This window comes from Mustela nivalis, assembly GCF_964662115.1.
Source record: "Mustela nivalis genome assembly, chromosome: 4".
NCBI classification, from domain to species: domain Eukaryota; kingdom Metazoa; phylum Chordata; class Mammalia; order Carnivora; family Mustelidae; genus Mustela; species Mustela nivalis.
Genome location: NC_139023.1, coordinates 7685289 through 7712006, shown reverse-complemented (window position 1 = coordinate 7712006; position 26718 = coordinate 7685289). Strand labels below are relative to the sequence as shown.

General features: G+C 45.9%; 1 protein-coding gene across 1 annotated transcript in view; it reads left to right on the top strand.

The window, feature by feature from the left end:
• PARM1 (prostate androgen-regulated mucin-like protein 1) overlaps positions 1–26718 on the top strand; it is a 106036-nt gene that overhangs the window by 38058 nt on the left and 41260 nt on the right. The window contains exon 2 of the mRNA XM_082727335.1: positions 25232–26023. Coding sequence (XP_082583461.1) covers positions 25232–26023 — 792 coding nt within the window. The remainder of the gene's footprint in view (positions 1–25231; positions 26024–26718) is intronic.

The window sequence follows — 26718 nt, the reverse complement described above, 5'->3', positions numbered from 1 at the left end:
TCTGACTGCTGGAGTCACATCACAACACAGGCATTTCTATTAACCTCTCTTTGCCTTAGTTTCCTTGACTATAAATGCTTGAGTTTAATTGAGTTCTCTGAGAATTAAGTGAGATAGTACTTGGTCACCTACTAAATGCTCAGTATTATTTGTGTTTATTTTTGATGTTTGCTTCCTTCTGTTCCATCTGAAAATCTATCTCCCTTTCCTTCTTCTTTATGCATATGGGATGATGTCATCCCAATGTAAACACTAATTTTGACAAACTGCCTAATGTTTCAGTCCCAAATACAATTAATTTTCAGGAGGAAGGGGTTGATTGGTCCAACTTGAGTCACATGTTTACCCCTGGTCTGGTCAGCTGTGCTGGAGGACAGGACCAGTGTTTGGGTGTGACTACAGGGCCCATTCCATTGTTCGTTCTTAGAAGAGAAAACACAACATTTTCATAACACCTTTGTATTCCTTTTAATATTAACAGTTAAAAGTTAGAGGTAGTGAATATTCTCAGAGCCCTATCTATAAACCATAATTATATTAAGAAAAGCTGTGTGTAAAGCAAACCCTATTTAAAATGTATGTAAGAGGACCATGAAATAAGATTATTTTTATGTAAAGATTTCTTTTAAATTTGAAATAATAGCTTCACTGAATATCTATTCTGTATATTAAAAATTAAAATATCTGAGGGTTATTTAAGCCAGATGTTGTCAAGGTCAACAGATGAAATTGAAGTTTTAATGTCTGCCATTCAATTAGCTTAATTTCCTTTTGAAGAAACTAAACTTGACAGATTTTGTGCTGCTCGTGGTATTCCCTTATGTTGATCACTAAGGACAGGATCCTTTCTGATTTGAAAGGGATTAACATCAAATAAAAAGAAGTAAGTAAGGGGCTACTGGGTAGCTCAGTCAGTTGAGTGGCTGGCTCTTGGTTTTGGCTCAGGTCACAACCTTGGGGTCCTGGGATCCCTGGGTCAGACTCCGTGCTCAGCGGGGAGTTTGCTTGAGATTCTCTCTCCTCTCCCCCTCCTACTTGTGCGCGCTCTCTCTCTCTCTTTCTCTCTGAAATAAATAAATCTTAAAAAGAAGGCGTAAGTCAGCATCTACCTCCTTCCAGGGTATTAAATGACCTTTGTCCTCCTTTCAATTATTTAAGATATAAGCAGATTGTCAGTATCCTGACTTTTGTTTGAGCTACATTTATTTCATTAATTCAGAAGTCATTCAAAGGTCCCATGAAAGAAGCCAGGAGGAAGAAGATGTGGTCTTTTCCTTTGGGAACCTTGTTGGGGGAAAAAATGGCCATGTATGCAATGAACACATTCACAGAGCCATGGAAAAGAGATACCACTTGGGCAGTGGCCAGTTCACATTGCTATGAGAGAGACAGACATATATACTTTGACAGGACCATACTATGTGGGAAAGATAGCCAGGTATGCACTGGACACACTCACACTATTGTGGAAGAGACAGACACATATACAGCAGACATTCACACTGCTATGGAGAAATGGATGTGTGTGTACAGTGCACACATTCACACTGCTGTGGGAGAGATAACCATGTATACAGTGGACACATTCACACTGCGGGAGAGATAACTGTGTATACAATGGACATATTCACACTGCTCTGAGAGAGATAGCCATGTACACAGTAGACACATTCACACTGCTTTGAGAGAAATGGACCATTGTTAGTGAACTCTCTAGCATGGAACCTTGCACATCATGGGTGCTCAGTCATTTCTTGTTGAAAGGATAAACTAATTGGTGCATCAAGGCAGGATAATAAAAGTGCTGTTGGACAAGTACAAAATGTTACAAAAGCATAGAATAGAAAGAGTCATTCATTCATCAGATAAAGACTTCATTTGTGCCTTCTGTGTGCCAGGCACTGTTCTAAGCATAAGCTCATGGCTATTACTTCTGGCTAGAAACTTTGAGAAAATGACATGAAAGAGTTGGCATACATGCTGGACTTTGAAGTTCAGACTCATATGTTTAAAGAGGTGTAGCTAGGCCAAGAGAATTCCAAGAGAAGAAACAAGTGAAGTTTGGACATGGCAGCTATGGGGTGAGTCACAATGGCTAAGATCATAACAGTGGTATAAGCCAGAGTCACTGAGGAAAGAGCCTCTGGTGCTGGAGGATGTAGAACGGACTGGTGATGGAGAGGCTGGGTGTCAGGGATGAGGCCTTGAAGGAAAGAAGTGATGATGGCAGTGTAGAGAAAAAATGAACAAGAGAAACACTGGAGGGTGAGAATCTATGGCATACAGAAGACATCATAAATATGAAACTGCTGGAACTAGCAAACAGATCAGATGAAAACAGAGCCCTGAGCTTCAAGCTTACCTAATTAGGAGACTGAAGGTAACATTAATGAAAATAGGAACCACAGGGAGGGATCAGAAAGGCAAGAGAGATGAAAAAGTGAATTGTGGACAGACTGGGCTGGAGGTGATGGCAGAGTTTCCACATGGTTGACAGAGTTTCTAAATCAAGTAAGCAAGGCCTGGGAGTCACTGCAGTAGGTCTTTAAGGGAATGACTTTCACCTGTGAGATAGTAATTTCATTGATATCTTCATCTACAAAACCAGTTTTTCTGGCTGGAAGAATTTTGCAACTGCAGTATAAATAGGGATTATTGAGCTCCTTCAGACTATTATTGGCCTCAGCGCAAAACAGATCTAGCCAAAGATGAAATTTAAAACAGTACCAGAAACAGCAAATGGACCTTAGGCTCTGTCTGTGCTCCAAGGGACAAAGACTTAGGATCATCCAGGAAAAGTCTTGGAAAGCCACAGTTTGCAACCATCTTAGTTGGGAAGACATTGAAAATCACAGCAGAGAGCTGGAGCTCAGGATCAGAAGGCAGGGAGATGGCCAAAATAATGGGAGTCAACCAAGTGTAGTAATTAAGATAATCAGACTAATTTTTTCCAGATGGCAGGTATTTTTTGGCTGTGTTCCTCTTTAAGATGTTTGGCACATAAATTCAAATTTGGGGCCCTCTGCTGTTGTAAAGCTGCCACTTAGGATTTAACAGAGATAATAGTTGAAGCCATCAGATTCAATGGCATTATACAGAGGAGCTCCTGTCTCTTTGCAGGGGTGAGAAAAACTAAATGTGGAGAAAACAGAGATAAGAGAAGGACCACAAGGATGCACTATTACAGAGCAAACAGAAGATACTTCAGTCAGCCCTTCCAGGAAACTGTAAAAAGAAACATCCTTTCCAATATTTGCATAGCACAGTATTAGGTGCAAAAGAAGTAAAACGATACATGTTCTGTCCTCTGGGAGCATTTTTTCATGAGCATAAGGGATATATGAAAATTGAAGGAAGGAGGGTAAACTGTGTTATAGGTTACTAAATAAAGTATATGGAACAGATTTCTACTTCTTTTTTTTTTAAAAGACTTTATTTATTTATTTGACAGACAGAGATCATGAGTAGGCAGAGAGGCAGGCAGAGAGAAAAGAAGGGAAGCAGGCTCTCTGCTGAGCAGAGAGCCTGATGCGGGGCTTGATCCCAGGATCCTGGGACCATAACCTGAGTCGAAGGCAGAGGCTTTAACCCACTGAGCCACCCAGGTGCCCCCAAATTTCTACTTCTGAACATAATGGAGTAACAGAGACCAGATTTAACTTTCTGCCTTAAACAACTAAAAAACAAAAACAAACACACAAATTATATAAATCAATGGTTTCCCAGTATTAGACAATAGGCAGGAATCTCTAAGAGAAGGGAAGCAAACAGGATGAGCCCCACAATTGCCTCAGTTTAATACCTAGACAGAGTGTGAGGCTGGGGTACAGAGAAAAAGAGCTTAGGGAGAACCAAGCAATCTACCTGAGTTGAAGAGATAGAATTGAGAATCTTAGAGGAGGACAAAGCAGCTAAAATTCCCAAGGCAGTGTACCAGAAATACACACAAAGAGAGCTCCAGAACCTGAAGAAGTGTTTTTTCAAGTCCTGAGCTGAGTACTAAGAACCACATGCTTGCGTGGAAACTGCTTAAAATTGAGGTAAGAATCACCACACAAGAACATGATTTGACAGAAAAATTTCTGACATTCATTCAAGACTGGAATTAATTCACGTTCCCAGGAGCCAGAGGAGAGAAACTCCACAATACATGGGGCATTAGACTTAGTACTCAAAAGGATATTCCCTAAATAGAGGAGCCAAATTAACCTTAGCCTAAAGCCAGCTGTGGTCCCACTCAGCAAAGCTTAAAGGTAACCTGTGAAAAGATCAAAATGATTCCAAATAACCATGTTACAGAACAAAGTTCATAAACAGTTTCAATAATGCAAAAATAAATAGATACATAAATAAACACCCAACATGATAAGATACACTGCCTGCCGCCTAATCAGAAATCACCAGACACATAAAGAGGCAATAAAATACAACTTATAAGGAAGAGAAAATTAATGAATAGCATTCTAAGGAGACATGTGGGAATTTTTAAAAGAGCCAAATCAAATATATAGAGAAGAAAATTACAATGTTGAAAAACCAAATTAAACCAAAAAAATAAAAGCAAAGCAAAATAGCACTGAAGGGAACTAAAAGAACTTAGACCTGGCAAAAGATAAATTAGTAAATTTAAGGACAAGATGATAGAAATTTTCCAAAATAAGATAGTGAGGAAAAAGAGCTAAAAAATAATAATTGAAAAAGGCAGCAGTAAGTGGTAAGGCCTTTCTGTGTGGCCTCATGGCCACATGTTCTTGAGGGAAATGGGGAATTCAAGAAAAAATATTTGAGGACCTTATGGCTGAAATTTGTCCAAACTTGATTAAAAACTATAAACTTAGAAATCCAAGAAATTCCAACAAACTCCAAGCAAAATAAACATGAAGGAAACCACATTAGGCCACCTCTTAATTGAATTGTTTAAAACCAGTGAAAAAGAGAAAGTTTTTAAAGCAGTCAGAAAAAAAATACAATGAAAAACAAAGATAAAAATCATAGCAGATTCCTCATCAGAAGCAGTGCGAATCAGAAGAAAGTGAAGTAACAACATTAAAATACTTGAAAAAAAAATACTGCCAATCTAGAATTCTGTACCTAGCAAAAACAAACAAATAAACTAACTTTAAAAAACAAAGTGAAATAAAGATTCCGTCAGACATGTAAAAGCTAAAAGATTGTGTGTGCAGCAGCAAACAAGAAATGTGAGAAATGTTAAAGGAACTCCAGAAGGAAAATGATGGCATGTAGAAATCTGGATCTAACCAAAGGAATGAACCACTCTAGGAACTTTCTAAAACAAACATGGTAACAGCATGTTGTGCTCTCTACAACATAGGTACTGAAAAAGCAAAACAACAACAGCAAAAACAAAAATTAGTAGTCCAGTCCTAAAATGGCTCCCATTTATTCCCAATGCCTGGTATAATCCCCTTCCCTGTGTGTGTGTGATAGATTTGGAAACTTGCTTCTGGTGAATGGAATAGAACAGGAGTCCTGGGATCTCACTTCCATTTTGCTGACACTCTCTGTTTCTTCTTTCTTGCCCACTTGGATGAAGCAACCCACCATGTTGCGCTGCACTATAGAGAAACCCATGTGTCAGGGAACTGAGGGTTTGACTTCTCGCCAAAGCCCATGACAGAATTAAAGTGTTCAGTCTAAACACTCTTCAGGACCTGAATCCTGCCAACCACCAGATGAATGAATTTAGAAGCAGCTCCTTCTTCAGTTGAATCTTGAGCTAACTGAAGCTCTAGATACTTTGTTTACAGCTTTGTGAGAGACCTGGAGACAGGGGACCCAACCAAGTCCCATGCTAATTCCCGACCCACAGAAACTGTAAAATAATACGTGTTGTTTTAAGATACTCAGTTTTGGGGTGATATGCCAGGAGAAGGGAAACGGGATATATACAGGGATAAATGTAAAATATTTTGCCCTATTTTTTTTACATATCTTTATAAGATAATTGAGTATTTAAGGCAAAATAATTTTATAACAAATGAAGAAATGAAATGTTGGCAATTTTTTTCTTAATTTTTGTGACAGAAAATAGATCAGCGTTGTTTAGAAACAAGACGAGATACAAAGAGGAATGGGATTTCAAGGGGCCACAGGGAAACTTGGAGGCGAAGGATATATTCATTCTCTAGATTGTGGTGAGGGTTTCATAAGAGTACATATATGCTAAATCTCATTGATTTTGTATGATTTAGGTATGTGCTGTTCATTGTGCATTATTTATATATTCAAAAAGATGTGAATAAAAGAATAAAAAACAAATAATAGAAGTTTGGAGAAGGAAAAAGTCCATGTAGGTTGTAATTATTACCAAAAACAAGTCACAGAGGACAGAAGGCCTAGCAACAGAGTCAGGCTTGGTAGAGTGGTAGAAGGGAAGAAAGGAAGCAGTGAGGCAGAAAGTAGAGTACTCAAGACCAAGAAACAGGAAGTGGTATTGGTGTGCGGACGGGAGATTTAGCCAGAAAACCACCTTCCTCAATCTTTCAAGGGTTATTTCTTCCTGAATATCTCCATGGGGCAAATTCCTATAAGTCTAAGACATAGATAGATCCTATTAATTTCAAGAAATGCTGATACTTCCTGAACCCAGAAATTAAGCTGCTTATACTAAAACAATATCAAATCCCCTTGAAACGGACACTGTCACTTAAGTAAATGACATTAGTTATCACGGTGTGGCCTTCCAAGGCAATTTCCTCTCATCAGTTCCTCTGTGATAAGGCTGAATGCTTTAGTTCAGCTCATTTATGGCTATTGTTGTCCCATACATTTAAAGGTTTACTATTCTATTTTAGCCAACAAAAGACAAAATCGATCAATAAAAGCAATGTAAATAGTGGATCAGATTGTCCTACTGTAGACTTGCAAACCAAAATTACTGGGACTCTTGCCACTGAGAAGATGACCTCATAGGGGATCTTGTTTCCTGGCGCTCGGCAACTTGGGAAGTACCCACCATCCAAAGCAGTTCTCATAAATATGAATAAAAGCATCCTCATAACCAAAAACCAATATTACATGAAACTCCTGCAAATTTAAATTCTTGTAAGCCAGAAGGGCATACTCTGGGATATAACTATAATGGGAAATAAGCTTAAGGAAGAGCAAATAAGACCAGGTTAAGGAAAGGTTTTATTGTTAGACTAAGAATTGGGGACTTAATTGGGAGGCCTCTGCTGTCTGGAAAAGAGGAGGGGCAAGCAGCCAGGTGTGCTGATGGTCCCTTAGACGGCATGAGCAGAGTAGAGTTAGGCAAGGAAGGAGCGAGACAGGAGGACTGAGATGTCACCACAGGGTAGATGACGAGCATGAATAAAGCAGGTGGAAGCGTAATACCAAAGACATGTCATACTAATAATTAAAATCAATCACTTCTTATGTGCCTGGCCCTCTTCTAAGTGCTGATTTATATGAGCTCTACATTGTGTACTTACTACGGGGTGTATACTGTTATTATTACTAGTTTACATTTGAGAAAACCAAGACACCATGAGAAGAAGTAACTCCCCTCATGGTCAGAGAGCTAATGAGGAGCCAAGCTGAGATTTGAAGAGGGTGGTCTGGCCCTGCCGTGCCATGTTGGCTCTGCAGACCCTCGGATGTTCAGGGTATATGGGCCCCATCATGGTACCAAGAATGACATGAAAGGAGCCCAGTCCACAAGACCCTGAGTGCACTTCCTGCTCTCCATGTCCATGGCCCCTCCCTTTGCCCAGGACAGTGTTTTTTGTTTTTGTTTTTGTTTTCCTTGAAACAGCCTCCAGCTGTCTTCCCCAGCTCCAGACTTGTCAGCCTCCATTCAATCCTCTGCCCACCTCAGAGCAATCTTCCAGAAGCCATACGCTGATCACCCCCGCCCGACCCCCCGGGTTCAAATCACGGGGATGAAGTCCAAAGCTCATCCGTGCCTTCTAAGGCCCTACACGATCTGGTCCCAGATCCTTTGATGTTCTGGGTTCCAGATATGACATGAGACTTCAAGTTCTCTCATTCCTGGGATTTGGTACATGATGCTCTTTCCATCCAAAATACTGTTCCCTCTTCTTCCTACCCTCACCATTCTTCATGGACGAATTTCCACCCATCCCTTACATCCAACCTGAGCCAGAATTTCCCTCAGAAATTTTATACCAACACCCTGAGCCGTGTGTGCCCGAGACCATTCCTCTGATGTGTCTGATCAGCGCCCCGTGCCTTCACTAATTACACGGCAGTCTAACCGCACACTTCGTCATTGGCTCACTCCCCTGAATAAAAGCTCTATGAGGGCAGTGACCTTGGTCGTTATTATATCCCCAGCACTTAGCGTGGGACCTGGGACATAGTGGGCTCCAAATAACATTTTAAATTGGAGGATTAACAAGGATTGAGTTTCACAGGATATAGAAAACAAAACTGAGAGAGAAATCAAACTTTCTTCTAATACGCCGGACCTAACCAGTGCCACTGGCAGCACCAAGGAGGTATTTAGGAAAATCGTTTTGGGAATTGCTCAGGTTAGACTTTGTTTCAGCAGACTGGGGCCTGCTGAATCTGGTAATAAAACGTCATCCCCAGAAGAACTGGTCTGTGTGCAGCTGGAATGATGGAACCGGGACTCATTTGTGAGTCTGGAGAGCCAAGCTTGCTACTGTCACCGTCTGAACATTTCCCCACCTTCTTAAAGAAGAGAATCTTGCCTTCCCTGTCTTTGCGTGGTACTTTTTACTTAGACTGATTGTGGCTTTAGTACAGTGAAACAGACATTGAAGTATCAATATCAAGCATATTCCTCTCTTGGTTGTGTGTACAACCATACACAGGGAGGAGAATTAATTATCTATGCACGGTTCACAAAGTTTGCTTTCTGCTGTTCTTTGCTTAGGTCGTAAATGAAAGGGCGGATTTCGGAGAGAGACGCCAAAGCCGAAATGCTCTTGATGCAATTACACAGCAAATAGAAAGGCTATTCCTGACCTGGCAAAGAATAATTTGGCTTTTCTATAGATCATCACTTGAGAAGGACTTAGTAAAAGGTAGATTTTCTGGATGAAGACTTGTGACTGCAATTCCAGGCCCGTAGCCATACCAAACCGAAGTGGTTCTGCTTCTGCCTACAGAAACCCAGCTAAGAGTTGATAAGTGCTTTTAGGATGAGATGTGAATCTGTCATGTTCAAAGTAGTCTCTGAGCTGGAGAGAAGGCGTGTCGATAGTCTGGCTGGCAGACAACCCCTGCCAAAGTGTATGTGTGCATCTGTCCTCTAATCTAAGAATGACCCACACATTTCCTTCTAGTTAAATAGACAAGGAATTTCTATGTTTGGCTGGACTCTGTGTGTGTGTGTGTGTGTGTGTGTGTGTGTGTGAGCGTGTGTGTGCATGTGTGTGCAGTCAGGTGTAGCTTAATATTTCACCAGAGTGCAAACAAAATGCTTCCCTTTTAGCCTCCACAGCCACAGAAATACAATTTTCCTTACAAAAAGACCTGAAGGATTACTTGAAAGAATTAGACACATGAGGACCCAAACCCCTGCTTTGCCTCCTGTGGGCTGTGTGGCTTTGCATGAATGCTAAAGAAATTATAGCATATGTATTTATATTTTTAATCATTAAAAGAGCTCCTGCCATTTGCAATGACATGGATGAACCTGGAGGACATTATGCTAAATGAAATAAGCCAACAAAGAAAGAAAAAAACAACTTAGTGATCTCACTTATATGTGGATTCTAAAAATGTTAAATATATAGAAGCAGAGAATAGTAGAAGTGTGGTTACCAAGGGGGCTGGAGGTGGGGAAATGGGAGATGTGGTTTAAATGATACAAAGTTGCAGATGCATAGGATAAATAAGTCTAGAGATCTGATGGATGGCACCGTGACTAGCCCAGTTGGCTACACATCTGCCTTTGGCTCGAGTCAGTATCCCAGGGTCCTGGGATGGAGTCCTGCATGGGGTTCCCTGCTCAGTGCAGAGCCTGCTTCTCCCTGTGCCTGCTTTCCCCCTTCTTGTGCTCTCTCTCTCTCTGACAAATAAATAAATCTTTGAAAAGAATACTTACTGAATATTGGAAATTTGCTAAAAGAGTAGATTTCGGGTGCTGTCATCCTACACCCAAAAAATGGTAACTTACATGAAGAGATAATATGCAAATTAGCTTGACTATAGTAATCATATCACTCCTTAATCATCATGCTCCTTATATATATACCACATTTTTTAAGAATAAAATAAAAGGAACTTACATAAAGGGAAGGGTGATGACAGGAGTAAGGGAAGCCTGGAGGAACTGGTTTGATGGGGAAAGATAAACCAGTTGCTGGACTTACTGAATTTGAATGCAGAGCCCAAAATGAACAGAGCGAGCCCTGGAACCCAGGAGAGCACAGCAGCCTGGATAGGTAGACCTGGGAATTGCTTTTAAAGTAAAGCCACGAGGTAGAGCTGCCTCTGCCCCAGAGGAAGCACGTGCGTGTTCCGGGCGGGCATCACCACGCTGTTCCAACATTGCTGGAGGGGATTTAGGAATATATTAAAGAATATATTCAGAAGGTGTCAGAAGGTTCAGAAGGTATCAGATGGCAGAGTCACTTTTTGAATAACTCTTTTTCTGAGCCGCCGCACTTACAGATGCATTCTAAGTAAGTATACCGAAAGCCAAACGACCCGTCAGGTTGAGCTACCGATTTTGAATCATCTTCCGCAATTCACCCATGTTAGCTCACGTCGCCAGCTGCTGTCCTTCCAGATCGATGCGATCGGTAGCACCTGTCAGCCAGTGGCTACAGGGTAGCATTTTAACGGATCCCAAAGACTTCCCTTGGAATTCGCCGGACGCCGCTCACAGGGCCAGGGCACCGATCGCGTTGGTGTTGCTGATGCTCTTCCCAGCCGAGGTGGCCTGGCTGCTGAGATACTGAGGGAGCAGCCATTGCAAGTCGGTTAACAAATGAAAGCCTGAAGCCCATGTTTATGTGGCTGTGTGTTCCCAACTAGTGATTTATGGTATTTTAAGCAGAGACATAAACTCTGTAATTAAGGGCAGTCAGCTAATTCTTTCTGGAGTAGTTCAGGAGCAAAAGCCTAAGAGAGTCTGGATTTTTAGGCAAATTAAAAATCAGAAAGCTTTCTTTACACAAGCGACAAATTAGGAGGTAATTAATCACATTAAATGAGGATTCACCGTGGAATTCCTTCAAACCACCAGTTTCCCCGCATCAGTTAAAGAATTTGATTAACATTCATCACCCTCTTCTATCGAGCATGGTTCCTCATACTGATTTCAGCTCATTTGGTTCCTTGCAAAGAACGTTTCCGCAGAGAAGAGTCACTCCCGCAAAGTGAAGAGGGAACAGCATGTGAACTGGAAGTAAGATCTGTTCTCACTTAGCTTCCGTCTTCGTAACTTCACGTGAGCCATGAGCTCGCACATGTGACTGCAGCTCCTCCTGACCGCGGACCCTTCTCTTTCCTCCCGGAAAGAGCGGGCGCTTGGTTCTCTATCCCTGGGATGGTGGACCTCTCTTTGTCCCCGTTGCTCATTTGTTTCATTTCTTAAATTCCACAGGAGTGAAATCATATGGTATTTGTCTTTCTCTGATTTATTTCATTTAGCACAACACACTCTAGCTTCATCCACGTCATTGCAAATGCCAAGATTTTATTCTTTTCTATGGCTGAGTAATATTCCACTGTGCATATGTTTGTGTGTGTGTGTGTGTGTGTGTGTACACATATATATGCACATATATGTCTATATATCTTCTTTATCCATTCATTTGTCGATAGACACTTGGGCTGTTGCCACAATTTTTCTATTGTAGATAACACTGCTATGAACATCAGAGACCATGTATACCTTTGAATGAGTCGTTTTGTATTCTTTGGGTAAATATCTGGTAGTGCAGTTGCTGGGTCACGGGGTAGTTCTATTTCTCAGTCTTGGAGGAAACTCCAGACTGTTTTCCAGAGCGGCTCCACCAGTTTGCATGCCCACCAACAGAGCAAAAGCTTCCCCTCTCTCTGCGTCCACATGAACACCTATTGTTTCTCATATAACATTATATAATATTAACATTATATAAGTTCAACAACAGTTGAATTTAGCCATTCCGACAGGTGTGGGGGGATATACCTCAACGTGGTCTTCATTTGCATTTCCCTAATGATGAGTGACATTGAGCATCTTCTCATGGTGACATTGTAATTTCTTAAACCTGTTGTTTAGGAGAAAGCTAAAGCACAGAAATTACAATTAATTAATTTGGTGTGTCATTTAATAGGCTACCGATCCCTTGCAGCTCGTTGCTTATCTGCTTCTGTCTTCATCTGTCCAGACTGCTGCCACAAAATCCCACAGACTGGGTACTAAGAAACAGCAGAAATTTCTTTCTCCCAATTCTGGAGGCTGGGAAGCCGAAGGTTGTGGCACAGGCATTGTCTCGTTCTGTTGAAAGTCCTCTTCCTGGTTCACAGCGGGTGTCTTCTCTGTGTCCTCACATGGTGGAAGGGACTGGAAGCTCTTTGGGGATCTGTTTTATAAAAGCACCGATCCCATTCGTGAGGGCCCCCCCTCTGACGCAAGCACCTCCCAGAGGCCCCACCCCCCAGAGCTTTCAGGTTGAGGGTTAGGACTCCACATGCGAATTTGGGGGGGAAAGCAGACATTCAGACCACAGTGTCAAGCTTTTGGCATACTTGGCAAAACAGATGATCTGTGGGGAGAAAAAGCGGTCAGGGGGCCATCACGACTGCCCCAGTATCAGAGGTCTTTGTTCAGAAGGGTCAGGTGCAGAAGGCATTAAGCATCAACATACCCGAGGGAAAACAGAGCCACCCTGCCACGGTCAGTGGAAAGCCCGTGTGAGACACAAAACCCACTTGCATCGCTTGCAGTACGTCCTCTTCCTGAGCAGGCACTTGACAGGGCCTTGTCCTGTTGGACCTAAACAAACAAAAGTCTAACTGCGTTTTTAAAAAGCAAACTGCTGAGCGAAGTCTACAATTTGAAAATAACAGGAGAGTGCCGTTCTGGCCAGGGTGTTCTTGCTTATCCCTGGCGGCGCCGAGGAGGGCAGGCCAGCCGGTCTGGGAATAAGGAGAGGAGGTCCCTGGTGGCCACTCGGCGCTGCTTTCTCAGCAACCGAAGCCCAGCAGCCTCCTTCATGTCAGATCAAGATTCATGGTGCAGCTGCCCTGGAAGTTTCTGATTTTTTTTTTTTCAATAAAGTGGAAAAACACACATCACCTTTAGCTGGGTTTTGGTTTGGGTATTGTTCCCTTTCTGCAGCATTCTCTAGGTGTGGGAGGCAGCTCAGTCTCACACGCATCAGCCTAGCAAATGCCTCCAGGAACGCTGACAGGTCCCGCTGCCTGTTGCTTCCTGGAAGGATGTGGGGAGCTCTCTGTCCCCGAGGCTCACAGCCGATGCCATGAAGAGTGATCGTCTCCCTCGGATTGTGCCTACAAAGTGCCTTTTGCAGATTATTAGCAGATTAAAGGAGGTGAAGTCATGAGGGCCCACTTTCCAATTAAACAGAGGTCAGCACAATAGCCTTTTATTGATCTCTTACTCTGTATGAAGCACATTGTGACAGGCCTTTGGACGTGGTCTGTCATCTATATTGCAAAGAATGGAAAACCTGACCAATGGTGCCTTAATCTCCAAAGGCATTTATGATTTATATGGCGGGAGGTCTGGAGGTAGGCAAACCAGTCTTGGCTTGGCAAGATCTACAGTGTTGTCAAGGAAAAAGGCTCTTTCTTTCACTCTCATCCCTACTGGATTGACTTTCATCCTTAGCTTCAGAAGATGCTGTCCCTCGGCCAGACATCACATCTCACTAAAGTAAGGAAGGGGGAAAGAGTAGGTACCATGGGAATTCCCCTTTCTTACATATCCCTTTTATAAGGAAACAAAATTTTTCCAAAATCCCCTTAACCTACCTCCCAACAATCTCACTGTGCAGAACTGGGGCTCACAGATATCTATCTCTAGCTGCAAAGGAGACCAGGAAGGGAGCATTGAACTTCCATAGCCTTTATAGGGAGGCAGGCAAGAGGGACTGGGGAGTGGATGTTAGCATAGTCAAGCAACAGTGTCTGCCTTATATGGGTTCTTGATTTCATCCTCACAATAGCTCTGTGAAAGGAGTACTGTTGTTACCCCAGTGTGCAGGCGAGAAGACAGAAATTAAGAGACTTTCCCGAGATCAAGCAGCTGATAAATTGTCTGGCTTATAACTTTCACCATCGCAGTCAAACCTCCAGTAAGACGGTTAGGAAGGCAAGTCGCTGAAATGGATTACCTTCTAGACTCTGAATCCAAACTCTCCTTCCTTCTAGTTACGTGTCTTGAGCAGCTATTTAACCTCTTTTCACCTTGGATTGCTCGCCTGGAAAATAGGGGTAACCTCCCACTTATGGTGAAGATTAAGTGACTTAATCCTTATAAGGTACCCAGAAAATTTGGCTTGGAAAAGGGCACTAGCAACATGTTAACTAAGAAATTATGAAGCGGGCTCATTTATAACAACCCTAAACTAGAAAGAACCAAATGCCCGCCATTGGCAGAAGGGACGCATAAGTCGTGGTATAATCACACAGTTGAATACCATGCAGCAATGAAGAAGAATGGGTTATTAACACCCATGACAACACAAGACAGTCTTACAGGGAGTGAAAGAATGCGGACATGAAAGAGTACTCACTCCCATGTACATGAAGTTCAAGAACAGGCAAAACTGATCTATTGTGATGAAAGTCAGAAGAAGAGTTACCTTCGGAGAGTTCTGCCTGCGAGAGGGGGTGAGGGAACTTTCCGGGCTGCCGGAGAGATTCTGTATCTTGATCTGGGTGGTGATTATGCCAGTATACACACAGGTGAAAATTCATTGATTTGTACACTTCAAGATGTGTGCCTTATCCTACGTGTATGTTATATTTCTATTTTAAGAGTACATTAAAAAATGTTAAAAAGAAGAAAACAGAGATGATGACGCATCGCTGTTTACGCTGACGGGCACTTCTGGAGGACAGTCTTAGAAAGAAAATGGCGGCAGGAAGAGGAAGAAGGGCTATGGGTGTTCTTTCAGAAAGCCTCTCCTGCCCACCCCCTCCCTTCAGCGGAAGCTTCCTCTGAGTCATGGAGATATGTTTGCGCTGGAGCCCTCCTCGCCCTCTTGCCTGACCCCTGGGTGGTCAGGGGTGACCTTCAGTGGCGAGGCAAACAGAAGTGCAGCATCTGATTGCATTTCTCGGCATTATCCTGTGATGAGTCAGATTGCCTACTAACTGACTGATACGAATGCCCGGACGCATCAGCCCGGGATGACCCCAAGGACTGTCCTTCCAAAGGTAGGCTGCCACGGAGCTGACCCCCTGAAGAGCTCCAGCTCTTTGTGTGGAACAAGCGGTCATGGATGGTGCCCTCAGCTGTCCTGGCAGCAATGTGGGGGAAGACGGCAAGGGCGCACAGGCTGAGCGGGCCGTGGTGCCCATGGCCCTGGGCGGCCTCGGCCATTTGAGCAGTTTGAAGCCTGAAGGGAGATCCTCTGAAGGAAGAGGTTCAGGGTCAGACCAGGACAGTATTAGGGGCTCTCTTACATTTATGGTTTGCAAGGGCTACAGGGGATGAGAAAGAGCTCGTTTGTGATTTGAGCTTATCAGGGGAAGGGGGGAAGGAAGGATATGCCCCCCCCCAACCACGCAAGAGACGCAGCATCTTACAAACACCCAAACACAAAGATCTTCTCTTCTCTTCAATCCCATGAAGATTTTCTTTTTCTTTTGGAATTTCAGTAATTGGGAGAGCAAACAGGAGAGGGACGGGGTTGCTGAATTGCGCCCCCAGGCTGGAAAGTGTGACCAGCAAGGACTCCAAGGGGTGAGGGGAAGAGAGATTCAAAGCCTCGGGTCTGGGTAAGTGGAGGAGTGGCGGCCTCTGCTTAAATTTGGTCACTACAAGTCAACCAAAGTGCTGCCTGCGCTCTGTCCGTCCCCTGTGCTTGAGAATGTCTGGAAATCCTGCCGTGAGAGTGAGGCCCAGGGAGGGGGAGCCTGCCCACCAAGGCTGCCCATGGAATGTGTCTGGGGCCGTCTCCATCCTGGCTTTGGGTGGGCCCAGGCCTGGCGCTGGCCTGCAGTGCCCCAGCAGATCCCCAGGGGGTGGGACACGTGTTCCCAGGGCATGGAGGGATCCCCTCGTTGTAGGCTGCAGGGCCCTGGATGGAACGCAGACTGGGCCACAGACACAAAGTGACGTATAGTAGGTACATACTGAGACGTTCTCTGTGCGGACCTTTGCATGTGCTCTCGTCCCAGATCCCACAAATGGAGGGACTGGACCTGAGGAAGAGAAGAACAGAAGAACCTGACGCTTGTTCAGAAATCCCCCCACACACCTCACGGAGGTGATGGGTTGCCTCCTTCTTGCGGCCTGCTACTCACGGCACACACCCGTGTTCCCCGCGACCACAGAGCAGCCATCAAGAAGGGTCTCACCCCCCCTCCGCTGTCTCTTTCTCTCCAGTGCTCCCCCCGTGGAACCCCTATATGGTACCTGTGGGATTTCAGGTACCAGTGGGCATCCGCGCTCAGCACAGCCGCTGCCTGAGCCAAGCACCACAGTCCCCACACAACCAAGGGTCATGAGTTGTAGGAAACATCCTGGGACAAAAAACAGTTGTTGCTTCTGGAGGGAGGAAAGAAAAATCTTACATTTTTTTCCTCCAGGAAACCCAACCTTCATCCCAAATGTTATTCTGTCCTTAGCCTTCCCAGCAGTCTCAGGAGAGGCCAGTGATACCGTGAGCCCTGACTTTATGGAGAGAGAAATTGAGTCACACACCACTCAGGTTCGCATTTGTGGCTCAAAAACAGAAGCGTTTTTCCTCTTTTTGGACTAGGATTGCATCTCATTTCCATAAACAAAACACTCTGGAGAATAGGGCTTTTCTACTTCAAACAAGTGTCTTAAACACAGTTTGATGGCTTTGGGACATACACATTCTGTCTAGGCATATGATAGCTGTCGAATACCGTATGGTCGGACCAGCCTCTGATTAGTGCTGGTTTTGCAGATGTTAGAGGAATCTTCTGGAGCGGTGGGTGCCCTCAGTTGGGCATTTTTGCGAGTCCGTATCAGTGGCTTCACTCAACTAAAGAACGCAGAAGCCCAGTTTTGATATTAAAAAATATTTATCACCGTAAGATTATTTTTACTCTCTCTTTTTCTGTCCCTTGAACAGAAGGGTAGCCCGTTGAGTAAAGAAAAAGTAAGGCTGGCCTGTGTTTGGACCAACTGATGGATGGCCAACCCCTCCAGGGCTGGTGACTCTGGTCTGTATCACGCCCAGAGAAAGGAAATTCTTGCAGTCTCGAGAGTGGAAACGAGCGCGCAAAAATAGCAAACGTCTGCTTGGAGACCCATCTCCAGTTTCGTATTAGCTGATGGTTTTTATGGAACTTACAGACAGATCAAAGGGAAGATGCATTTGTGCTCTCAGGGCCCAGCCTATAAGCCAGAGAACATTTCTGTCTTTCAAAGGGTTGAGAATCCGTGTTTTCACTCAATGAATATTTATTGAGTCCCTTATCTGTGCCAGGCACTAAGACACAAAGACCAAGCTGCACTCCCTATGAGTAAGGCTCCCAGACTAATGGGAGACAAGCATGGAGAGAAAGCATGGCTCGGGATAATGTGTGCTACAATTAAAATCTGTGCGAAGTGCTGTGACCCCCCTCAGTTTGGAGAATACTTTACAGAGGGGATAAGGCTCTCAGAATCGGGCCAGGGAGGGGGATTCGGGGTGGAAAGAACAGCACAGGCAAAGGCAAGGAGGCAGAGAGTCGGGCATCGTTCAGTTTGTTCAAATATGTTTATTTTAGGAATTGCTTGAATTCCTATTATGAGCCAGACAAGGAGGATGCGTGGTGAGCAGATCCAATACGGCCCATGTTGCATGTGCATTTTGGAGGACGGAGAGGGAGGCGTGTGTTAAACAAAGCTTCTTGGAAGCAATCACATAGTAACACTCAGATGTCAGACGTCAGTGCTATGCGGTTAAGGTAGGGGAGGCCCTGAGCCCAGGAGGGCTTGGGGGTGGGGGAGGGAGGGATTTAAGGAGAGAATCGGCAAAGGCCCTTCAGCGAACACTGGCGTGATGAATAGGAGTAACCCAGGCAGAGACAAGAGAGCGCGCTGTTTAGGCAGAAATGCCTGGTGTGTTTGAGGACCTGGTGGGAAGCAAGGCTGGATGGACGGACTGGGCTGGATTGTGGAGAGCTTTCCAGGCCTTGCTGATGAGGGAGCCAAAGGCTAGCTGAAGACAAAGCGTAAAGAAGCTGACACCCGTCCTGGGTAGGACACATGTGACATTCTTCCAGGAGTCTCCCACTACATTAGTGTTAATACCTTGCTGGAGAGGAAAACAAGTTTAACTTCACAACGGCAAGGCCTCTGGTATCTTGTAGGTATCTGGGGGACGCCTGGGCGGCTCAGTCGGTTAACCGTGTGCCTTTGGCTCAGGTCAGGATCCCAGGGTCATGGGATGGGGTCTGTCATCGGGCTCCCTGCTCAGTGGGGAGCCTGCTTCTCCCTCTGCCTGCCGCTCCCCCTGCTTGTGCTCGCATCTGCTTGATCTCTCTCGCTTTCTGTGTCAAATAAATTAAAAAAAATAACATCTTTATTAAAAAAAAAAAAAAAAGCATATGAAACCTCCCTTTTCCTTACTTCTCCCAACTCTGGAGCATATAATCACCATTCCTCAAGACCCCAGTGCAGCAGCTCTTTCTGTCCAAGGGTCCCGTCCCTGGGCTTTAATAAACCACCTTTTTGCATCGAAGATGTCTCAAGAATTCTTCCTTGGACATTGGCTCCGGACTTCACCCATATTCCAAAACGACATTGTTGCGGGGAATTTGCAGTTTTTGCCTTCGGTCAGGGGAAAACCAACGCGGCTGCCCATCCTCCTCTCAAGCCTCAGGGGGTGTGATGTGGCCCGGCTGGCCTTTCAGGAAGCTCACGGTGGTGGCCGTCTGGCTGACCTCCGCGGTCATTTAGCGTGCAGCCCTTCAGCAGCCCTGGGGGCCCCTGTCAGGCAGGCCTGGCGTGAGCCGCGGGACCACAGGCAACGGCAACACTCAGCCTGACTTGGCAGCAACGGGAAAGGGCCCGACTGCGTTTTGATCGAGTTTCACTGAATTTGCCAAAGCTTTGTCACATGTTTCCTCAGGTAATTGACAAGCGAAGGGCAGGAAAGGACATGTGGGGGGTGGGGAGGTGGGGGGTGGGGGGTAGGGGATGGGTAAGCAACACCCAGACAACCTGGGACGCTGGCACCAGCCCATGTTGCTGTTCATGAAACCCAGGAAAAGGTGGCAGTTTGGGGCGTTCATTGTCCACTGGCGGCCAGCCTGGCCGGATGCCGCTGACGCCCCGTGAGGCCGAGAGGTGGAGCCCGAGGGCAGAATGCAGGCTTTCTACCCCGGAGTACCTCCGCCTGGGGAGAACTCGCCTACCCAAACCGGGCAACCCCCTGGAAGGCAAGGCAAGAAACTGGGGATCGAGCCAGACACCTTTCTTTCATACACCAAAGAGATAGAAACTCCGATACTGGTCTCTCCCATAATAATGGACAATGTACACGGAAACGAACGATTTTCTTTCCAACTAAGAACCCGCTCTTCTTCTGAGCAGCATTCAGCTCCTTTTGCAACAGAAAAGCTCCAAACTTCTGACCAAAGTTCAGGAAAGGCTGCCATCTGTAAGCCTACACAGAGGAATTTCGGCTTAGGTGAAGTTGGCCATCATTCCTCTAGAACTCTCCTCTGGGCCAAGTCTAAGAGATTTCCTTCCTTGAGTCAGCCTCTTCCAGGCACAGAGGCCTGTCACTGCCAAGGCCGGGCATGTCACATCTGGCAACGTCACTGTTTTGGAACAAAGCACATTCACCTCTAAATTGAAAGTAATGGGTTCGATTTCTTCATTCTAGTTTTTCTGCCATTTCCTCAAGGAAATATGAACGCTAATTCTTTTCTTCCAGGGAAAGTGGCTCTATGTGGAATGGGAAGGTATACGGGGCATTATTTCAATTATGTCAGCTTCTTCAGCTGCCTGGCCTCCGTGGACCCTCCCCCTCCCCTGCTGATCCCATAATGGCAGTTGCTACAGTACATTTTACCACTCTTTTCAAGTCAAGGACACACTGTATGTGTATTGGGGGAGGGGGGCGCAGGGTCAGAGGTGGAAGCTCTAAGTCTGATTCTGACCCTGTAGGATTCTCTCTGGGCCACATAGCCCAGCTCCTGCTCTTAGAAGTATGAGTTCACTTATACCACTCCAGCTTCCACGTCTGTCCTCCATGTATCAAATGAGGAGCTGTGCTCACACAGCATACTCCCTTTCTAGCTCTAAAACAAATTTTTTTTAATCCTGAGAAAGTATACATCCTTATTTGTTTGACTTATTTAGTTTGGTATTCCCCTGGAAACACAAATCCATCCTGAGAAAGTAGAAATATATTTCCTCAGACCATCTCTGTGATTCTGAACGTTGAGGTCCTAGTGGGATGGTATTTGGAGATGGGGCTTTGGGGAAGTGATTAGTATTGGATGAGATCATGAGAGTGGGGCCCTGAGGATAGGATTAGTGCCTTTCTGAGAAGAGATAGCAGAGAGCTTGCCGTCTCTCTCTCTCTCGCTCCACGAGCACACGTGAGGAAAGTTCATGCGAGGACACAGAGAGAAGGTGGCCACCGAAACTGAATGTGCCCACACCTTGCTTGGACTTCCTAGCCTCCAAACTGTGAGAAGTAGACTTGCGTTGTTAAAGCCACCCAGTCTGCATGGGATTTTGACCTGGCAGCCTGAGCAGATGAAGACAGCAGGCATTCCCTAGGATAGTCTTAATGGGCCTTGGAAGTCTTCTTGCTGAGAGAAGACCCAGAGAGGGAGAAGTAGGTTCCCCACTGAGCAGGGAGCCTGATGCAGGGCTCGATCCCCGGATCCTGGGGTCATAACCTGAGCCAAAGGCAGTCAATTAACCAACTGAGCCACCCAGGTGTCCCTAGACTTTAAAGTATTGTAAATAAGTACTCAGAAGGTAGCCATGGGAGAAGACACCTCCGGTCTTCTTTGGAAGCAGGAAGGATAAAAGCTATAAAAGTATATCAGTCAGAGTTAAACAAGGAAATAGATATTTCTAGCAACAAAACCAATTACCAGGCATGTTCCTTTCAGCACTGTAATGATTTCCATGGTCCAGCTTTTAGCTCCACTGGAAATGACAATGCAGCTGTCACCCTAAACATCATACACCATAAGTGGCATCATATGTGTTCTCATTCTTTCAGAACCAACTCAAATGTCATCTCTTCTGTAGCTTTTCTAAATGTCATTTGAAAATGACATTTGTATACTTTTGCATTTCATGGCCCCCATACAGAATGTATCCCTGGTACTTCAGGGTTCCCACTATAACCCACTTTTACTTCAGTGAGGCACTTACCACATCATATGACAGGAAGTTGGGGGTCCTTTCTTTCTTGCTGGATAGTGAAGTCTCTGAGGGCAAAGCCACGGGTGTAGAAGCTACTCAATAAAAGAATGAATGAATGAACGAATGAATGCTCCTTTGTGCACAGCTCATTTCTCAGGTATCCCTGGTTCCTAAAGGCTCTGACTTGGCTATCAGATTGCAATAGTCTCTGCCCCCTTCTGTCTCCGATACTATCAATAGTAGTTCAACATTGCCATTTTGGGGTTTTAGCCACAGAATAATGAGCCATGGGAGTTACTAGGATGCAGAGCCAATAAGCTCCAAAGGTTGCGTGTGAAGATCCAGCATTTTAATAATATTGTCCCAACTGTTGTTCTGTCCATATTTTAAAGATCTCTTGCTCTGTATTTGTTCTGAAATCATTGGCACTTCCGAGATGCCAGAACTCCACTACCGCAACATGGACTGTTATATGACCTAATTTAGAAGGTGTGCCCTCCTATTTACTAGGAGAGTAACTCTCTTATAGTTTATGGCTTTGACCGATTCCTTTTCAATAAGATAAAACTAAGGACTTCTATAACAATTCAAATGTTAAATTCAGTTAAATATGAGAAAACTGCCTTCAGGATAGATTCTGTAGCACAACTTGTCATCAGCTATGGTGTCTCCTGTGTGCCAGAATGAAGAAGTAAGCAATTTTCCCCCGAATGCCTGAATGCCTCCAAATACATCTCTTGCCCTGTCCTCTGGGCTAGAATCTAACCTATGTTTCATTCCTTATGAATTTTGTCATGGTTGGCCATTTCTTGGATGCTATCTCCAAGGAAATCTCCTCAGAATATGGAGACTTAAAGAGTTGAAGACCTAACATGACATCAGGCATAGGTATGTGTTGTGGTAGAAAGACAGAGAGTGAGGTTGGCTTTGGAAGCAAGGTTCCCGTGCTCATGTAACACCAGGCAGGCAGCCATTCCCGAGGTGGCTCTGGTGGATATGGCCATACTACGTGAGATGTAGAAGAGAACAGAGAGATTCTGGAGTATTTTTGGATAAACTTCTTAAGTTAATCCATCCTCCCTCCTTCTCCTTTCCTTCCTTCCTTCCTTCATTCTTTCCCTCCACAAGGATTTACTGAGCACTTACCATGGTCTAGGCACTGTCCTAGGCTTGGGGGAAAACATTAATGATTAAGACCGGGTCCCTGTGCCGTCATGGAGCTTACATTCTGATAGAAGAGAGAGATAACAAGTAAATAAATAGTAATGTGATTTCAGGAAGAAACTTCTATTTTATGAAAAAAAATGAGCAAAGGATATATGGTGGTTCCTCAAGAAATCAAAAATAGAATTACCATATGATCCACTACTTCTATTTCTGGATATATACCCAAAAGAACTGAAGGCAGGGTCTCAAATGGATACTTGTACACTCAGACTCATAGCATTATTCATAGTCACCAAAAGGTGGCAACAACCCATAGAAGTCCATCAGTGAATGGATGGATGGATACAATGTGGCTTATGTGTATAAAAGTCTATTATTCAGCCTTTAAAGGAAGGAAATTCTGACATATGTTACAGTATAGATGAACCTTGAAGACATTAGGTTAAGTGAAATAACCCATTCACAAAAGGACAATTATAATATGACTCTACTTACATGCATTATCTAAAGTCGTCAAATCCACAGAGACAAAAAGTGTAATAGCGGTCTCCACCGAATAAAGGAGAGTTACTGTTATTTAATTGTACAGAGTTTCAGTTTGGGAAAGATGAGAAAGTTCTGGAGATGGGTTAGTGGTGATGGCACTGAATTCCACTGAGCTTAAAAATGGTTAAAATGGGGCACCTGGGTGGCTCAGTGGGTTAAGCCTCTGCCTTCGGCTCAGGTCATGATCTCAGGGTCCTGGGATCGAGTCCCGCATCAGGCTCTCTGCTCAGCGGGGAGCCTGCATCCCCCCTCTCTCTCTGCCTGCCTCTCTGCCTACTTGTGATCTCTCTGTGTCAAATAAATAAATATTATTTTAAATGGTTAAAATGGGGCACCTGGGTGGCACAGTCAGTTAGAACTCCAACTCTTGATTTGGGCTCAGGTCATGATTTCAGGGTTGTGAGATGGAGCCCTGACCAAGCCCACCATCAGGCTCTATGCTCAGCGTGGAGTCTGCTTGAGACTCTCTCTCCCTCTTGCTCTACCCCTTCCCCCAAGCCCTGCACTTCCTCTCTCTCTTTCAAAGAAATAAGCCGGTTTTAAAATGGTTACAATGGTAAATGTTACATGCACTTTAACAATTAAAAAATTCATCTTTTAAAAACGGAACAAGGAGCTGGAGTGGGGATGATTTCAGTTGGGATCATCTGGGAGGGCTCCTCTGAGAAGGAGGTGACATCTGAGCAGAGACCAACCTGAATGACGAGGAGAGCACGGAGCGACACAGGGGATTAGTTTGGAATTTTGTTCTAAGTGCAGCAGAATGGCTTTGGAGGGTTTTGACCAATTAAAGAACATGCTCTGACATACCAATAAAAGATCATACCAGCTGCTCTGTGGAAACAAACTGAAAGGGAGAAAATCCAAAGGGCAGACGACCCATGAAGAGATTGTGGCAGTTGTCTCGGCAAGGGACTGGTGGCTCACGTGATCTTGAGATGATGGAGGAGGTGGAGAAAAGTGGTTGGGTTGGGATGTATTTTCGAGGTAGAGTCATCCTGACTCACCAGTGGATTTGATATGGGGTGGGGGGTAAAGGGGTGCATTAAGGGTGAGGTCTCCATTTTTAACTGAGCAACTGACCGAAAGAAGGTGTCAACCACTGAATGGAAATGACTAGAGGAAAAGCTCGTTGGGGGGATGGTGAGGGGCCTGGGGACTCAATCTGAAGGTGGTTTACATAAAAAGTGAAATAAAAATTCAAGACTGGGTGAGTGATAGCACTCAGTGATAGAAGCCATTTATTAAGTACTTGAATAAATGAAAGAATTAGTTAATTAAACGGAATATGTAAATGGAGGGAGGCGGGAAGGAAGGAAGAACAGAAACTAATTCTAAATGTTAGAAAATGTGAAGGGGAACCATTTTGCAAAATGATATGATTGTAAAGACCCGAGGCTAGAATTTGAAAGAATTACGTTCCAGTCCCAGATAATAGTTCCAAAACCTATTCCTCCCGTCAGGTTTTCTTCCAGGACCTCCTGCCTTTCCCCCTTCACAGAGAATGTGTTCACATCTTGGCTCAACCCAGCAGCAAGCCCACAGCCCTAGTATCCCTGTGCATAAACACACAAAAAGCACAGACACACACACACACACACACACACACACACACACACACACAGCATTGCTCACAGCCTCTGGGCCAGGGAACAGCGGACAGAGGAGCTCCTCCAGCTCTGCACTCACCAACCCCAGATCCGCCACCGTCAGCGCAGGTACTGGGGTTCACACACACACACACACACACCCAAACAATCCAGAAAGTTCCCGGGGAAGGTCAGTTCCCCAGTTAAGGGCAGTTCCAAGCAAGCAGGGGACAAGACAGCTCCTTCCATGTGTTGGCTACACGTGTGTCTCCCTGGGCCTTCAGGCTGGTTCCCACTGAGAGACACAGCGGGAGGAGGGAGAGGGAGTGCGGGGCAGAGAGGCCCGGGTCACCTTCCCAGCTGGGAGGGCGCGCGCAGAGCGCGAGAGGCCGGCGGAAGCGCGCTAACCGCGTCTGTGCTGGCTCTTCCACAGGCCTGCGGGTGCACAGCCTGCCGCCGACGGCCCCCTCCCCCGGGTCTCTTCCCGCCAGCGCTCTCCCGTCCACGGCCGGCTGGACCAGCGCGCCCCGCAGCCCTCCTGCCTCCCCGACCAGCGGCGCGCCCGGCCACGCGGTCCTCCCGGCTCCGGCCTCGGCCCCGGCGCCCACACGCCCCAGGAACGTTTCCGCAGAGTCCGGAGAAGCGGGCCCGAGCGGCCCAGCCTCTCCCTGGGGAGGCCCGAGCGCGGCGGCCTCCCCCGCCAGCGGCGGGGCGCCCTTAACACCCACACCCTCGGAGCGCGGCCCGAGCACCACCGAGGAGCCAAGCGCGCCCCCGACGGGGTCCCGGGCCCCCTCCGAGGCCCCCGCCGGCTCTCCCACGCTCCCCTCCCCGCAGGCTCCGGCCTCCTCGCCCCCGCCCCTGTCGACCTCTCCAGCCGGGGAGGTTTGGTCCGCCTCCCCCACCAGCGCCAATCACAGCTCTGCCCACACCAGCACCGAGCCCACGGGGGCCCCGACCCCACCGGGGTCCCCAACGCCACCGGGATCCCCAACCCCACCGCGATCCCCAGCCCCACCGGGGTCCCCAGCCCCACCGGGGTCCCCGACGGAAGAGCCGAGCTCCGCGCACACACCCACTTCCCATGCCACAGCCCAGCCGAGGCCCGCGGACACGACGCCCCAAGCCACGGCGCCGGCCAAAGTGACCTGTCTGATGGTGGACATGGAGACCACCGCCTCCCCGGGCGTGATCATGCAGGAAGTGGAGCACGCGCTCAGTTCAGGTGAGTCTGGGTCCCGGAACCCCGAGGTGCGAAGAAAGCAGCCCCGTTAACCCCGCGCCATTGGACTTGAACCAGGGGGGCCAAGCCGGAGGTCCATCCGCAAGAACTTCCAGCGAGGGGCCAACGTGGCTTTCAGTCCCTTGGTTAATTCCCACATGCTGCCTCACTGATTGCTCGGGTCCTTATGATTGCACTTCACATATGTCCCCGACAATGTCAGCAGGGGAGACAGCATCCACAGAGGGGCGATCTGTGTGGCTTTTGGCCCAGCTTCCTGGGTTTAAAACTGGCGCCTGCCCTTGGGCAAGTGACTTCATCTTTCTGTACCGTTACTGTTCTTCGTCTGTAAAATGGGAACGAAATGGGTTCTGTCGGACATGATTCTTGTGGGGCTTCAGTGAGAGGACCTGTGAAGTGCTTAGAACAGTTCCCAGAGGGGAGGGAGCACTCAGGAAAGGTCAGTTTTTAGAATTTTGCTTGGTGTATTAACGGAGTGCTTACCTCATGGAAACCAGTCAAGCCAAGTAGGATAAGGGGGGGGGGGGGGGAGAGAACTGGTCTATTCTTTAAAGTCACTGATATATTTCATGAGAAAGATAATAAATTTTACAGGCCATTGCATTTGTTTGAATTCTCCCAGTGGTCCTCTGAAGTCAGTGTGATTCTTATCTTGGTTTTGCAATCTTGGACATCAT